Source organism: Lepidochelys kempii, chromosome 8 (genome assembly GCF_965140265.1).
Source record: "Lepidochelys kempii isolate rLepKem1 chromosome 8, rLepKem1.hap2, whole genome shotgun sequence".
Classification (NCBI taxonomy): Eukaryota; Metazoa; Chordata; order Testudines; family Cheloniidae; genus Lepidochelys; species Lepidochelys kempii.
In genome coordinates, this window is record NC_133263.1 from 11,151,890 (window position 1) to 11,169,951 (window position 18,062).

At 42.7% G+C, this 18,062-nt stretch overlaps 1 protein-coding gene across 2 annotated transcripts in view; it reads right to left on the bottom strand.

Moving 5' to 3' along the window:
- TGFBI (transforming growth factor beta induced) overlaps nt 1–17,824 on the bottom strand; it is a 36,863-nt gene extending 19,039 nt beyond the window's left edge. The window contains exons 1-2 of one of the 2 annotated variants that reach the window (XM_073355508.1): nt 17,645–17,824; nt 11,903–12,001 (exon numbers count right to left, since the gene is read on the bottom strand). In XM_073355508.1, coding sequence (XP_073211609.1) covers nt 11,903–12,001; nt 17,645–17,766 — 221 coding nt within the window. In that variant the 5' untranslated portion in view covers nt 17,767–17,824. Of the gene's footprint in view, nt 1–11,902; nt 12,002–15,004; nt 15,178–17,644 lie in introns of those variants that run through there. The other variant, XM_073355509.1, reaches the window with a different exon arrangement.
- Nucleotides 17,825–18,062: the final 238 nt, after the last annotated feature.

The following is an 18,062-nucleotide window of genomic DNA, read 5'->3' on the forward strand; positions in this document are numbered from 1 at the left end:
CACAATGACCATTACAGCAAGATGAAGATTTTTATTTTATTTATTTAAAATACAAATAAGGTGACTTGCCGAAAAACAGCCTGGAACTCAAAAGTCACACTGATTCATTTAAAAAAAAAAAAATTAAAAGTGTGTTGGATGCAAATCATACTTCTACTGTATGTAGTGACCTACCCTACAAGAGATCTATGAGTGACAGTGGATGGCAATTTAGACATGAGTTTTCAAAGAGAGATAGCAATAAGAGACCTGCCTAAATTTGGCCTTGGTTATGCATTCCTTGAAGTGTGCTACAGAGCACACGTGCAATTCAATGTTATTCGCAAGAAAATGGAGATAGAGATTCAGTCTTACATGTTCAGCACATCCATGCTGACAGTGCACCCAGACTTTTTAAGTGCTGGTCATATCACTTTGTCCTTGAGAGAGGAGAGGGACACATGAAATATACTGCTGAATCCATTTCACCTAATCAGCCAAGTGCACTTTATCCCTAAAGGAGAATTCTAGCCAAGTAGACAATTGGTGAAACACAAAATAGAAGCAGGAAACCAATTTTTTTTTCTGGCCTTAGGGCAGGTCATCATCCCTAATAACAGAGGTAAGCCGCTTGTCTGGCTGGGACCAAGTAATTATATTTCACTTGACCACACCTGGGTTTGGTCTATCCCAGTCTACTAGCCAACTGGATTTTGCTTACTCTGCATTACAGTAGGTGTATGCCCACAAGTTGGAAGCACATGCGTTCACACTGTATACTCTATCTGGTCTCCCTGCCAGCTCCACTACTGGGCTCCCGGGCCCACACCAGGGGACTGAAATTGACAAAATGTCTTCTCTTAGTTGCTCATTGTTAAGAAGTCTCATCAGTTTCAGTAGCTTAATGCTGGGTCATAACAATGGGAAAAACAGAAGGATGGTAAACAGGCATTGATTGATCTTTAACTTACACCTTAATAGCCAGTTGCTCCTCTCATATTCATGGAGGCCACGGTGTTCATCGGCATGTATCCGATGAAGTGAGCTGTAGCTCACGAAAGCTTATGCTCAAATAAATTTGTGGCACCTTAGAGACTAACAAGTCCTCCTTTTCTTTTTGCGGATACAGACTAACACAGCTGCTACTCTAAAAGGGTTCATTGTGTATTTCATTTACTGTGAAAGGGGGTGGGGGCGGTCAATGTCCCTTTATATAAACAGATCACACCTCTATAGCCCTTACATATTCACTGGAGGAGGAGGGAAGTGAGTCCTTCACTCCTTACTCATACAATCCCATATAATTAATCACTGTGCAGTATACATGACACCCCATTTTCGACCAAAATATCACATCCTAAACAACCACCTAGAGAATAGAGCAATGGCAGTTGATACATGCAATGCTAACTATTGTAGAGATAGGTTTGTAGAAGATTATAATTTAGGAGACACTCCCTCATAAGGGACAGTATTATGAACATAGCAATTTGGAGATGTACCCTGAAGACAGGGATTGGGAACACTGCACATGGCTGCATGCAGAAGTTCAGAGGTGCCTGCCAGTTTGCTTAATTAAAGTTTTATTCCTTTCCCATTCACTGGTTTGTTATTTAAATGAACCCCAAGATAGTTACAACTATACTACACTAGGGTACCAAAAGCCTACATACAGGATTCAAGTGTGGCCTCCATGCAATGTTGCTTCCTCACAGGAGGTGCAGCCATATGTTCTAGAACTAGTAATAATCACTCAGACTGTATTTCTCTTTTATAAAACCAAGAACTGAATTCTATGGGTGGGGAGAAAAAGTATAAGTCGATTGACACTGTACGCTAATATTATGACACATTTGAGGCAGAAGAAAACTCCTTTTATTAAATTTTAGTAGTTTTAATTACTTTGTTTGGCTTTGAGTTACAATGTCTCTTAAAGGGGCATCTGAAGAAGGGAGGTTTTTACCCACGAAAGCTTATGCTCAGATAAATCTGTTAGTCTTTAAGGTGCCACCGGACTCCTTGTTGTTTTAATGCATCTTAAATAATATCTGGAGCACTCAGTAACAGTCCCTTGTGTCTACTTGGTAAGGAATGAAACTGCAAACGCCAGTTCACTTTAGCACATTAAAACAAGCTATTCTGGTATCTCCTGGGCTTGTAAACCACATTTAATCACTGTTTGGATAACACGTTTTAATTCCATCATGTTTCCCCTAACAAAGCAGCCTCGTGTTTTCTTTCAGCCCTGTTGTCAGCCCAACTCTTCCCTTTAGAAAAGCCATTAGCTCATTTACACCCAAAGCTTTGCAACTTTATTAATTGCTAGAGCAGATTAGTTCACCAACTGCAGTTATTTACAATGAGTGGGAATGGAGTCTGCAATCTCTTATACACACACACTGACATGCGGGGCCAGAAAAATCACTGGAAGTGGCAAACTTACATCTACAGCAGCTGTGTAAATTACTGCAACTTGTGAACTAGTCACCGATAGCAATTAGTAAGTCCCAAGGATTTATAGCAAGGACTGAACCACTGATTGATTACAGAACTGTCGGTTTCATTTAACCTGCCTGATCTGTTATAACAAAATAATCCACCAATGGGCCAGATCCTTACGTGGGGTCAATCAATGTAGTTGCACTGACTTATAGCCATTTATATCAACTGAGGAAGTAGCCCATTGCATGTACCACTTTACAGTTTAAGAAATAAGTGCAGGCAGAAGTGTTGTTTTCAGATCTGCCCCCTTAAGAAAATGTGTCTATGTTAAGGGGGAGGGGGTGGGGAGGGCAGGGGAATAAACAACAAACAACAACAAACCCACAGAATTTACCAATTTACTTGTCTCTGAAGTTTGTTTTAATGGTCACCTTTACAGCTGTTAGAAGGGGACAAAACAATTTGAATTTGATCTTAGTGTCACCATAAAGAAGAAGAGCAGACACTCCTCTTACAAGATACTCTTTCCCCCTCTGCAGAATTTCAGAGTATAATTGGATTGGAGGCAAGTCTAACATTGGACCCTCAAGAACTGACTTTCAAGGAGCTGGGTTAAAAACAAACAAACCACCCCAAAAACCCTAAAGCCCTCAGCTTTCATCATCATTTGACCACCGTTAAAAAAACCCCAACAAAAACAGTGAAATGCCTTGAATTTAAACAGAATTCCTCTGGGTAATTAGGAGTCAGTAAATGAAACAAATACCCACACTTCTGTGACGGCAGCAAATAAATTTTGTGTCATGGTTTCTTAACAAAATTACAAAGCAAATCCAGACTGATTGTCTAGACATTATATATTCCATGTGGGAAAGAATTTGCCTAAAGCAATTCCTTCCTTTGACGACTTGGGATCTTAACACCCTGCTGTTCCACTTCTCTCAGTTCTCCTACTTTCCATGGTCATTAGTAACACACACTTTTGTCCTTCCTCTTTCCCACCCCTGTAACTCTGATTTCCCTTTTTCCACCAAACACACTAACTCAAGTCTAGACAGTTCCTCAGTTCAGAACCATAATCAAAGACAGGGAGCGGATTAAACAGAAATCATTCCAAAGCTCAGCATAACTAATTCTTGAGCTCTGATGTAGTTGTTAAAAGGTTTATTTACAGAATGACTGGAGATTAATGAGCTATGACTAACAGAGCAGGAAACTGCTGATACGCATCACAGAATGTGGTTTGAACTCATTCCAGGGAAACCCCACTGGAGGCTGCCCCCAGCAATGGAAAGGCTGCTGAGGGTGGGGAAGTTGTATCAGAGGAAAAGGCTGCAGCCTCTTTCCCACAAGGGAGAGGACCGTTAGCATCTCCCTCCGTTGAGGGGCTCAATGTGGTAATGGCGCTAGGGGCAGCTCAGAGAGAGAGTCTCTCTCTTCCTCCCCCAGGCAAGTGCCATCCCTCTTTTGACACATCTGTAAAGCACCATGCAAAGTTACAGGGCTGTGTAAAATATTGACTTTTAAACTTGCTACCCTTACAACATCCCTGGGGAGGCAGGGTTGGGGCATCAGCAGCCAACAAGAGGACACCAAATACTTTCACTGGCCAATGGAACTGGTGACCGACTACAGCATGTGATCGATGCCCATCCATCAGGGGCAGAGTTTTGACCTTCTGTTGCAGAGTGACCAGCTCCATATCAACCGGAAAAGCAAAAATGCTGCACATTCCTCCTCTCCAACACGGAATTTGCTGAAGCCATATCTGTCAATCTAGGTCTTTATATGGTGCTCATATCTTTGGTATCTATGCCGTGGTGACCTCTCAAATGGGTTGCCGCAATACCTTCTTAGATACTTCTGAACAGCCCACCTTCTGTACTGACTGGAGTAAAAGCACTTCTTCTCCAGAGCCTCCCCTAACTTCCTGTTAGCTTCTCAGGGGCGGAGCAATCTAAGGTGTTGGTTTTCATCTGTAAAAGCCCTGAATGGTTTAAATCCTGGCTATCTGAGCAGATGCCTCTAGACCACATGGGGAGGTCAGCTGGGGTAGATCATCACTGTAGCAGTTGAGATCAACTAATGGGCCTTGGCTTTAAGCATCTAGGCGCGGCAAGTGTAACGCCGACAGACCCCAGATGTCGGCAGGCGGGATTGAAGTGGGGATCTCTGAAGCTTAGTGCATGACCCTCTACTGCATGAGCTGAAAGCCAACTGCCTCTTAGCTAAGGCTGTAGAGCAAACTCATTAATCTCTCTCACTACGTGGTCTTGGTGCCACTAGATGGGACAGAACACTACACCCAGGAGGTGTGTAGGTTACACAAGCAGGGAAGGTATTAGGAGGAAGGCTCTGGCTGTGAAATTGGCTCTTTGTCCACCAGAGCCAGGTTCTGTGCTTCAGGGCATGGAATAAGACTCATCTACCTCCTCCAGCTTTTGCCTTTGGGGTGAGAAGTGGAAAGGGCAGGGAGCATGCGGAGCTGTTCGGGGGGGGAGTCAGCTTGGTTTGCTTGCTCATGAGATCTTCAGTCTAAATTTTTGTGCCTCTGCTTAGAGCGTGCCACATATGCACATTTTAAAAGGCAGTGAAGAACCGTGGGCTCAATCCATCCCTGGAGTAACACGACTGGCCTCAGTGGAGTTACCCCAGGGATGAATTAGACCTAGAGATCTTTGGTCTTTTGTGGCTGGACCTGAAAATAACCCGACACCCTCCTGGGCTGTTCACAAAACAAAACAACACACAAAACATGCTCTGCTTATGCACAACACCAATGAGTCTCAGAGGGTAAGGTCTTCCCAAAAACCTCCCTGCGGCTCAGCACAGTGAGGTCATTCGCTTCCACCTCAGCTCAGATGCATTTTCAAATGCCTGGGCAATCTCCCAGCTAGGACCTGCTAACTCACTTAAGTCATCCATGTTCTCCCACAGTCAGCTGTGACCCAGGTAGAGCATATTACTTGATAAAACTACCTCCTAATCAGGGATAGGGTTTTAACCCATTCAGTGCCATACACTGGATGGGAGCTGCATCACTCCTAACCCTGCTAGAGGTCTATCATGGCAAAGTGTCACACTTGTATGATGCCACTGGGAATGAAACTACAGCATGTCGGGCAGGCAAGGAAGAAGACTGCAGTATATCACAATACACAACACAAGGAGAGACATTGGCTAAGAGTGGAAAAAAGTGCCCATGCTAATTGATGCAACAGTTGTTGGCAGCTGTACTGTTAATGTCAAGGCAGATGAAACTGCAGAAAGTTAAGTGTGACACAAGGGGTTTTAGTGATATTTCTAGCAAATGGAATGTTCCAAATACAGGACCAAATTCTGCCCTCTGTTATATCCATACAACCCACACCCAAGCCCACATGTGCCAGTTAGGCAGAATTTTGCCCATAATGTACATAGTCCCATATGAGCCTGTAGGAGTGTTTACAGTCAGTGTAAGCATTCAGTTAAGTTTTGTTCTTATATGGCTACACATTACATAGTTTACAACAAAAATCATGAAATACACTTCACAACTTACAGAACAAGCCGGTGGTATGCTACTTGACAGCACTTGAATGTGTCAAATACAGTACAGGTTTATGATGTCTGAGCGTTGGTTACAGCTCATTACATCTCAGCAAGGCTGGTGCCAGCTATGCAGGTTAAATAAGCAACCCCCTCAGAATGCCATCCTACAAAGAGCGTTTGTCATATGTTCTCCAATGCCTTCTGACCACAATTTCCTGCCCTCCCAGTCAAGTAGTTTTAAGTAAAATCTTTATAGTTATTAAATCAGATTTTAGTTTCAAAAGGCTACACTGTAAAATTCAATATGCAGTAAAACTTACGCTGAGCTTCCCCATTTTTATTAGTCATTGTTTCATGCTGTTGTGTTCTTAGGGTCCAAAATTAAAATAAGTGCATTTTTCAAGGTAATAAAAATAAGCTCAAGCATACATTACCAAATAAAGATCCATTTGTAATAATTTTCTGTAATCAAACTCATATGTCGTGTTTTATAACGAGAACCAGAGACTTGGTCTTTTCCTGAGCTGGAGAAATCACGTCAGCCAAAAGAAGAATGTTAAACCAGCATGGGAACACGGGAAAGCAGTCAGTGGCAGCTTCATACGATCAATGATTTTTTGAAGGATTTAAAAAGCAAAGTTATCCAGGCTCTCTCTCTGTTCTTAACAGAAAAGTAAGGAGTTTAATTATGTCCATAATTCAAAAAGCATAAGGCTCTAATAGTACTGCCATTGGATTTAGGAAAATATAAATACAGACAGATAAATAAAATACCCCTTTGCCTTTGGATTAACTACATAACCAAAAGGGGAAAATTGCTTAATTACCAGCACGAAGCTCTTGCCCACTGTCTTATCCCACATCATCTCATTTCTTCCAATGAAGACAATTCAATTCTTAGCAAAGAGTAGAACACCAAAGAAGCAGACAAGATGGTTGGAGTCACATCTGATACATGTGTTGAAATTTCCATTATCAATCAGATACAGTGTATTGCATATATGCTCAAGTATTTTACAGCCATGGTCCAAACGATATGACTTAAGAATGAAAGCCTGCAAAGAACTTGCCACCAGGCAGGTGCTTACTACCATAAGTAGTCTGTTGATATCTATGAGACTACTCACAGTAACATTTGCATGAGTGGACCCTAACATAGTACTACTGCTGTGTTTTAAACCATTAATGTAGAAGAATAATGTGATTTCTAAAATGAAGGACGGGGGCAACATACATATATCAAAAAAATCTACAGGCCAGATTTTTTAAAACCTGGATTCCCCTTTTGTGCCTGCAGTTATGTGCAGGAATAATGTAGATCATTCAGGGATGAAACTATTCCACCATATCATGTGTAAATGCTAAGTCTACCCACTGGGAATTGCAGCTACAAAAATACATACAGGTTGTAAATGTAAAAACAGGAAACTTGGCCATATAAACCAGCCACTCATCTCCCAATGACTGAGATCACAAATAAGTTACATAGAAATCAAAAACCAACAAGGAGTCCGGTGGCACCTTAAAGACTAACAGATTTATTTGGGCATAAACTTTTGTGGGTAAAAACCCCACTTCTTCAGATGCATGAAGTGAAAGTTACAGATGCAGACATAAATATACTAATTGACACCTCCTCATCTATTATTGGGAGTGGACTACATCCACCCTGATCAAATTGGCCCTGTCAACACTGGTTCTCCACTTGTAAGGTAACTCCCTTCTCTTCATGTGTCAGTATATTTAAGTCTGCATCTGTAATTTTCACTCCATGCATCTGAGGAAGTGGGGTTTTTACCCACAAAAGCTTATGCTCCAATAAATCTGTTCATCTTTAAGGTGCCACCGGACTCCTTGTTGTTTTTGTGGATACAGACTAACACGGCTACCCCCGATAGAAATCAAAGATAACTTAAGTGCCAAGTAAGGTTAGTTTAGTAAGAGCCATGTTTCCTGTCCAGTTGCTATAGTATTCTTACAGATGCTCGGTGTGTGTGTGTGTGTGTGTGTGTGTGTGTACGCGCACCAGGCCCAACTCCTTAAGTAGGCCCACTGAAATCAGTGGAATGGCTCATGAATTCAGGTATTACTGAATGCAGGCAAGGGTGGCAGAATCAGGTCCTTTACTACTGCATTCCACTGGACCTAAGCAAGTAAACCTGTTTATCCTACCGGGAGTGGAAGTTACTATTACTTCAGGGCTGAAACAACTTGTCTACCTGTCTCATTCTGAGGACAATCTCCTCTCTGATCCACACAGAGGATCTTGACTCGGCTTTCTCTGGGAAACATGGTCTTCAACTGACATCTCTCCAAAGTACATGCTTGGCAAGATGGGTACGGGGATCTTATTTCAATGTTTGGTAAAAATCCAAGCACCTAATGCAACTTGCTTAGAGCATGAGGCCTACTTCTCTGATACACTCTCCCACCTGGGTCCAGTACTACAGTGCTAATCAGAGATGTTTGCTGAAGACACTACCCTGTGGAGGTCACATCTACTATGTGAAAAAAAAAGGGGAGGGGACGTCAAAACAAGTATTCCCTTTTAAATGTATAATTCTATATCTCCTAATCATGGGCCACATCAAACTTGCCCGCCCCCAGCCCACGCCATGCATTAAGGGGTCTCAGCCACTTCAGCAAAGCTCGTGGAACACTCTTCATTCATCCAGCATCCACAGCGAGGGTGGGAGGAAGAAGGGAGGAGATAGGATGGGTCAGTGGGAGTGAGCAAGCTGGGGATGGGCTCTTAGCCTCCCATGGACTTTACCAGGGAAAGTGTAATCTAGCCCTAGCCTGCATCGCCTTTGATATGTAGAACCACTGGGAGCCTCAGCCAGGGAGGGGCGCTATCAGAGCCAGCATGGAGGCACAAGCCTCATGAAGACACCCCAGAATCTGCCAGGCAAGGGACAGACCCTACACCTTTTGTCCACTTGGGGAGGAAGCAAACCCTGCACCTCTCAGAGAATGATGGGGGCTGGGAGCAGCATGCAGTGCTAAAATAGAAAATGGACATTATTAGTTCTCCTCTCCATTTCATACAGCTGACCTTGACTCTGCTAGTCAGCCCTGTTTACACATGCACATTTCTCATTGCCCCACCCCTGTGTTTGTTTTTTTAATTATTATTCTTGGGGAGGAGGGGTCTGGGGAGCCAAATCCTGCTACTGGAAATGCTTCTTGTACAATAGAGTCATTGCTTCCTCAGTTAGTATTGGCACCCCCACATCTTCCAGGCTAAAATATCTTTGTATTAGGAGTTTGGGTGAAGCCACAAAGACTGATGTTAAGAAGAATCATCTTGTCTTATCTGAGCTATGAATGAAACCATTGGTATGTTCAGCTATCCCTTACTCCAGTGCCTTTTTGGGGAGATCTAGCAAACTCAAATAGAGTTTTTCTTTGCTAATATTTCTGGGGTCTCAATTTCCTGTTCATTCAAAAGTTGAAGACATCCATGTCGGTCTTCACCTCCCAGCGGTGCTGGTGACTTGTCTGAATTCATACTCAGAAACTTTAATAGCAAAGCTATCAGACCTCTGTATCCCCAACAGACATTATGTGTTAACTTGGAGACCTCTTGTGATGATATGTTGATGCTTACATTGGTGACCCTATATTCCCAGGAGTAGTTTAATTTACTTCTAATGGGACTACTCACAGAAATAAGGGCTCACCAACAGATACATGTGTGGCACCATCCTGCCCTCAGAGATTTGGTTTTCTCCGCTAAAACTGCCAATAGCATCGAATATTGTGGGGGAGGTTTAGATTGGATATTAGGAAAAACTTTTTCAGTAAGTGGGTGGTGAAACACTGGAATGCGTTACCTAGGGAGGTGGTAGAATCTCCTTCCTTAGAGGTTTTTAAGGTCAGGCTTGACAAAGCCCTGGCTGGGATGATTTAACTGGGAATTGGTCCTGCTTTGAGCAGGGGGTTGGACTAGATGACCTTCTGGGGTCCCTTCCAACCCTGATATTCTATGATTCTATGATTCTATGAATAGGATTGTGGGTAGGTGACGTGAAGACTCATCTATCTGGAACGTGATTCAAGTCAAACTCATTTCACAAAGGCCACCATGTAGCTGTCAGATGGTCATGGTTATCGACCCCTTTTTTAAGCTGGCGTGCTTCAGGAATGAGGTGCTGTAGCACTGCTAATCCCGAGAGTCATCTAGATTTGCTCTTCCTGAGGTTTTTGTGCATTATTGTATACTCTTGCTGTAGTAAACATTTTGGTATAGATGAGTGAAACCATTTATATTTTCAGTGTGATAATATAGTCCTTCTTCAGTTTTAATGAGTTACAGTACCTCCACGTAAAGACTAAGGAATCCCCTCCTTTAGATGAATCAGATGGAAATATGCTGAAAGTCCAGAAACTGTGTTAAGTGGCAATTTCTGGTTTTCCGACCTCTTCACTATACAATTAACACAGGGAACCGAACTGAGGCTCAGTACATCCAGTTGAGCCAATCTACTATTTTCTTTAGAAGCCAACTTAAACTCCAGTTTGTCCATTCAGGTAGACACTGTGAAAGATCTTGGAGTTTGCTGTTTAGCAAAGACTGGACTGGACTGGGCAGTAAAATACTTTCCCAAATGTTCTCACAAACATCTGGGTGATTTGATGTCAGTTCTCTTGATAAAATGATTTACGACACATGAGCTCAGTCCAGTAGAAATTGCTAATCCTCTCATTTCAACTCTTGCATTTATTTTAAATTTGCATGGAAACCTTTGTTTAACATTGGTGCTAGAAAACCCAGAACTAGAACACATAAAGCCCTCCGACTAGCATGTGTCTTCCAGAAGCTTGTGACGCTACCTCAGACCCAAATTATGATTTTCTGGGGCTTGTGTGACCTTGCAAAGGTTTGTGTCTCTTGGAAGAGAGACAGACTTCATCTTAAGTCCGGCAGGAAGCAGGGCATACACGTTATTAAATTATGTGAAGACTGCACCTTTCAAAAGAATGTGCTGGGGCTGGTTAAATAGATTACTTTATGCAACGGCTAGTTGAAGATTAATATTTGCAGGTTGGGGCACAGAACTGATCTGAAAGCCTAATTAATTTTTCCTGAAAGAGTCGTCAGGAAACTATGTGTTAATCTGACCGCACCCTCTCACTTCATTTTTTCTCCTTCACCCAAAAATCTACATATGTAGATGCATTTTATGTTGTTCCCAACATCCATCAGCTTTGAGCCACTTCTTTAGCTAGAAGCATCTCTAGATCTGGGAGACGAACAGTTAGGTACCAGGTAACACCTGTACATACTTCATTACAGCACTGAGAGCTCTGTAAATGCAGAAAAATACACCCCAATGTATAATAAATAATTGGGCTTTAGATTTATGTAGCCCTTTCCCATCCTTAACATATCAAAGTGCTTGAGGATCACTATCAAAACTTTACAGATGGGAAATCATGAGTCAGAAAGATTTGTTTGGGAATGAATGCTGAAGACTCAATGTATAATGCATAAGAAATAAGAAGGCTCCACATGTTTTTAATTCACCAAGAGCAAAATTAACACATTAGTGCCAAGGATAAGACACTACTTAAATTGCATTTAAGGCCTCAGCGCAAGTGGCCCTTCCTTACCTTTCCAATGACTTCTCAATTCTTGAGAGTCAAGCAGTAGTTTGTGTCTGACCATTCATTCCAATTAGCACATGATACAAGGTCTGATAAGTATGAGTGCCTTGCCCCAAAATGCACTGTTTAAAAAAAATCAAGTAGAATGCTGATAACAGCATTTAATTAAACTGATCTGAAGTACATATAAACAAGAAGCCCTACATTGTAATTCCATGTCCAGCATGTTTAACAACAGCTGTTTCTTTTTCAGAACACTTTGTTTTGAGCCAAAAAAGCCTAATGCGTGTATCCATACTGAAGCTTTCTAGTGAGATTCTAGATACTCTCAAGTACTTACGTTGATTTTCCACAGACTTTTCTCTGGTACCACTGTTTGCAGTTTGTGTAGTATTTCCTGTTAGTTCCAAGAAGCTTCTGCACAGCACACACATTAGGGCTATATATAAAGAAAGACAGAAAAGATACTGTAAGTTTCTCCCTCATTCAGACATGTAACATTAAGAGACACCCCATTGACAGTAGGCCTGAAAGCAGCACTTTGATTTTTATGAAGGAGGAATATTTTATAGCTGCAATTTATCTTTCTAAGAGATCAGAATGTATAAGGAGGACTATAAATTAAACTGAGAAAGAGCTCTCCCTTCATCAAGCCAGGACTTTTTTCTTTCCGGAATGCAAAAACCTGACCTCTTCCATCCCCTCAACAGTAAAAAATGACAGCTAAAATTACACTTGCATCAGTGTTTCCACTATGGACACCAACTCGCAAAGGAAAATAAGCTTTGGATAAAGACTTGACAGAGTAGATAACAGTGTTAAGATATTTAAATAAACGTAAGCAAAAAAATATTTTTTTAAATTAAAAATATCAGGATCCTTAGCTGAAGATTAAACTAGAACTATTTTGTACATGAAATTAGAATTGTCGTGTTACTAATAGTTAACGTGTGCTACTGTTTCAGCACTAACTTTTTCACAGTATGGATTAATATGAGCATGTTGATAGTATCCATCAGTTATCCCGCAAGGGTCCGTGCACTCTGGCCCCAATCCTGCAAATCACTTAAGCACATGCTTAACTTTAAGCACATGACTAGTACCACGGAAGTCAATGGATCAGGGCCAAAGTGCTCAGCATCTCACAGGCTAGAGCACATTCCAAAGAGTCCCTGCTAACTGATGAATAGGGTCCATATATAGGTGTGTACACTAACCTATGAGGATTTCAGGAGTAGCAAGATATGGACAAAAGGATGGTGAATTCTGGCAGTAGAGTTTGTTGCCTTTAGGGATGGGATGTTTCCCCACAAACTACCGCCTCTGGGTCCTGATCCCTAGATGTGGTGAACACCCACAACTCAGAGCTAAGTTAACAGGAGCTGTGGATGCTCAGCACCATTCAGGGTCAAGCTCTGAATGTAACTCGGCTCAAATACATTGTTTACTTTTGTCAGTCAGTTCCCAATAACTCCAGCAGCGGGTTACTAATGGCCTACTCCTGCAGAGCACTGAGTGCCAGCACCCAAGAGGTGCTCTGCACCTGACAGGAGTCAGCTGAGCTGTAATTCACTGAGCCATAAACCTGGAGAGGGGGGTGGGGAGAAACAAATCACAGTGGTCTTCTGTTACTTAGACTTACTCCGGTAAAATAGACTACTCCAGCCTGTTTGCACATATGCTCTGGAGGTATTATGAACAATGATTACTTGTCCAAATGAACACAGGAGAGGTTGTGGTGTAGTATTGATTCGTCCTCCCCCACCTGCATGATTCGTGTTCTCACTGTTACACAAAAGCTCAGTTCTCCAGTGGTTGGTCTCCCAGTCATTAGTATGAATTTGTGAGGTTCTACTATACGATTGCTAAATCCACTGCCAGTCTCAGTGGGAGCGTGGCTTCTCTTCAGTAAGTCTTTTTTTAATCTCGCCACAGCTTTCATCTATAGAGACAGAGCCCAGTCCTGCTAGGTGCCGGGCACTTTTGCCACCCACTGAAGCCAATGGAAATTGAGGGCTCTCAGTGCCTCACTCACAGCTTCCATAACTTCTGCCATTTCCAATAAAAAGAATGCATTTCTGCTTGAAAGTGTTCATTGCACTTTGCGTGCCAAATGTTAGGAATGCAGGGGAAAAAAAATTAAAAACTACTAAAAATAAATCACACAGCCGGCTCTTCAGTTGGTGTAGCTTGGCCTAGCCTCATTGACATCAGTGCAGCTATGCCAATGGACATCAGTGGAGGATCCCGCCCCAGAAATACAACCCACAGACATTCCTGCACCTTCTGACTCAGCCTACCGTGGCTACTCCCATATTGCAGTGAGCAAGTCTGGTTACTAATACATGACAACCAAAGAGCTCCGAGATTTCAGTGTCCATTTGATTGGTCAATCCCCTCCAGGATTCATCCTTTACGTGTCTAGCTACTGGAGAACTAGTTTTATCATTTCTTCTGCATCCTTTGGAATGGTCTCCTACTTGTTAAGAGGCTGGTGAAGAAATACTTTGTACTCCGAGTACTGTTTTCATATTACCCAATTACCTTTTGTAAAGCTAAAATACTGAAGCTACATGCTGCTGCTGTTCAGGTTTTGATTTATCAGTACAATGCCATGCAGGCTCAGATCAAGCCCCAGGAAAGAAAAACAAACAAAACAAAAACAAAAAAACACTGCTCTGTGTTTTCCGTGATCCCCATAACAAAGCTGGAATAGTTGCAATGTATATTCTAGTGTTCTGCCCAGTTTAGATTTAAATGAATCTGCCAGTTCTCTACAGTGTCTGCACTTAAGTCCCTTACTTTAGCTGTGCAACAATTTACAGTGAAACAAGTTGACATATATAAATTGCTTCCTTTCGTCTATCACGTGCTTCTCGCCAGTCAGTCCTTAACAGATAGCCTTGGAGTAGGGACTGGCCTTGAAAGTTTGGAAACAGCCTAGCACATCGTGGATGCTTTCAAAAATAATATGCAGTTCGATCATGATTTACCTACCTGCCTTCAATGGAATAAGTCACTACTTATTTTATGACAGTGGAAATGCATTATTGTCCCTCAATACTTTTTCCAAGCAAATATTTCTATGTTGGTGTTAATTTACCTTCCACAATTCTTAACTGCAGCCCCACTCACAGATCTGCCCCCGTTCATCAAAAAATGTGCAAAAGTTGTCACTTATTTCTGTAGCTCCAGATTCTGTCTCCCTTACTCCTATTGAGTAGGATCTTCCTATGCAATTAGTACTATTGGCTTCAATAGACCTACTCATGGAGCAAGGTGATATACAACATGAATAAGGGTAACAGAATCTGGCCCTTTTAAGTTCTCTGCTAATGATACATGGATGTACTTTATGTCCAAGAATCCTTTACTTGTTTCTCTATTGCTACATGTTTGACACATCCATACCTTGGCATCCAAATACTCAGTTTGCTCTTACTTGATACTGATAAAACTGAACTGCTTTTGTAAAGCTCTGTCCATCAGAAAGGGACGAGTGGGCCAAATTCTGCTTTCAGTTATGCAGGATTTACATCAGCATGTGATTCACTTCATCCATAAACACTCGCTTCTTGTTCTCCCTCAGAGATGCCGGTGCTGCTAGGAAAGCAGTGGAAGAAGCGTGCCTCTACTTCTAATGATTGTACTGGCAACAACATTCTCCTCTGTCTCCAGAAATGAAGAGTCATAGGGAAAATACATTAAATGAAGGTAAGCTTGGTAAGTTACTAAAGCCCTATTTGCACACTTTCATCTTAAAGTTATTGGCAGAATTTGGCCATTGTTTAGTTTCAAGGCATATGTACATGGAGGGCAACATTGCAAGCAACAGCCTCTAGAACTCATCGTTAAGATTCTAGGTCTCATTAAAACACAAACTAATATACTGGTTTTACAACAGCTGATCTAGTTTCCAGGTGACATGTTGATTGCAATATTTCAACATTTTTTCCTTTAAAACGAAGCAAAACAAAAAAACCCACCTTTTGTGGCCTTGTCTCCAACTACCCATTTGACCTGTAGCTTCTCTTTAATCAACATCATGTTGCAATGGTGAGTCATGTGAATTTTGTACCCTTTTCAAGATTCTATGAGATTCTCAGTCAGATCTCAAGACAGATGTGACTCAGCGTCACAAACTACAGATTTCACAGTTAGATGCATTTTTAGCTATAACACTGTGTCAACAGAACCAGCATCAGTACCGAGTGTGTTACCAATCCAGGAGAAGATGTCTATACACATTTTTAGATGTTCTTTGAGAAGCATATAACTAAAGAACGGATTACTTTTGTCAAGAATGCTTTTAAGATCTATTGAAAAGACTTCATGAAATGCTACAGTTGCTCAGGGGAAAAAAGCCCTTTAAAATCTGTCTGACATTACTTCAGACTATGTAAAAATAAAATTAAACCAGAAATAGACATGGAAAATTTCAACTCCGCAGATCAACAAAATGTAAGACAAATTAAAACATCATGCAAACACACCATGTAAAATTCACTACAAACACCTTCTCTTTCTCATGCTTTGTTTAGATGCTGTAGTCTTGATTTTGCATGATGTGGATAACATTCTTGGTGGTCTGCAGGCACAAATATAAAAGATTGTCCCTGCCCCAAGGAGCCACTAGTCTAGCATCAGAACTGTGCCAAAGTCTTTATAGACAAAAGCAGACAATAAAGTCCTGGCCATGAAGGGCCATTCTAAACAGAAATTCTTTTATGAGTAGTACAGAAATATAACACTATAAACTGGTCTAAAATGGCCCGTGCAATACCAAGGCACTAAAGGGAAAAATAAGACACGTGTAAAATCTGTTATTGTTATTTTGTGACACATTCTCACTATAGTTTATATTTAAATAAATATACAGTATCATGAAAAAAGAAAAGGAGTACTTGTGGCACCTTAGAGACTAACCAATTTATTTGAGCATGAGCTTTCGTGAGCTACAGCTCACTTCATTGGAAGCTCATGCTCAAATAAATTGGTTAGTCTCTAAGGTGCCACAAGTACTCCTTTGCTTTTTGCAAATACCGACTAACACGGCAGTTACTCTGAAACCTGTCATACAGTATCATATTATTAGTTTTGCAAACATTTGTTCAACACAACAGCATCCATATAACTTTGCTTGTATGTAAGTACCTTTCCTCTTAGCAGCTCAGGGCGCCTTACAACCATTAATAAAGCTATTGAAACCCCTCTGAGATACATTAGGTGGAAAAGAGAGGCAGCTTACAAACTTTGGAATTGCCTGTTGTCCCATCGAAATGTCGTTATGGTCAATATTTTTCAACAAATTCTTTCCTACTTTGGGGGCACAGAAAGATTAAGCTTGTCCACAGGTGACAACAGTACATCCTGCAGTATTTTAGTGATTAACACTACTGGAGATAAGCTGAATGTTGGCGTCTCTACCATTATTCCGGGTTGTAGCCGATGTGTTCACCCTAGCGCACTCTGAGTTTCAAAAGGTGTGTACACAGACCTCTATATATATAAGTTTCAAAAGGTGTGTACACACACCTCTCCCGCTATATAAATAAAATGTTATATATGGGCATGAATACACTCACTTCTGAGAGTCCTGATTGATTATAGGCAGCATCTCATTCGAGTATATTTCACTGTATGCTTCTAAGTCTGATTGTACCAATAAAATGATTAAACCGACTAAGCAGCATCTACCCCAGTACTTGCAGATACAGGGGGATGGATAACTAAGCCCTGACCCCTTAGCTATCCAGGGCGGATAGTTTCCCTTGGAGTTGACCGGTCTTGCGGCTGGTCAGTCTCTCTCTCTCTCTCGCCTTGCAGCGGCGAGGGAGGCAGCTCACTGCACCTAGGAGGCCGGCCAGCCAGCCAGCCGGCCCTGCAGGAATGAATCACTGGCCTCAAGCCCACCCATCTACCGTCCGGCCGAGCCCGGCGCCCGGGCATCCTCCACCCAGCCCCGCCGCTCGGGGCGGACGCCGTCCCCCGCCGACAGAGGTCCGCGGCCAGGCGCTGCGGAGCAGGGCGGCCGGAGCGGGCTGCAGACGCGCGGCCAGCGGAGCGAGGGGGCCCGCCTTACCCGTGCTGCCGGCCGCGCAGCCGGCTGTGTTGCAGGACCTGCTGGTAGGGGCTCTTGGCTGCCCCGGACAGGGTCACCCCCAGAGCCCAGGCCAGCGCCAGCAGGAGCACGCCGCGCTCCATGGCGCGCCGCGGGGACGGGGCGGGAGCAGGCGGGGCAAGTGAGAGCCTGGCCGGGCGGCCGGCCGCGGTTAAATAGGAGCCGGAGGGACGGGGCGGGGCCGGGGAATGGGATCGCGCTGCCCCCGGGCCGGGGAGCGCAGCTCCCACCCCCGCCGCGGATCCCAAGCCATATGAACATGTAACCAGGGGTTAGCATCCTGCTCTGGCTTGGCAATCAAGGGAGAGAAAGAACTGAAGTGATAAGAGAGCCAAAAAACACACACGCCGATTATATCCCACCTCCTGGCCCAGCTTCC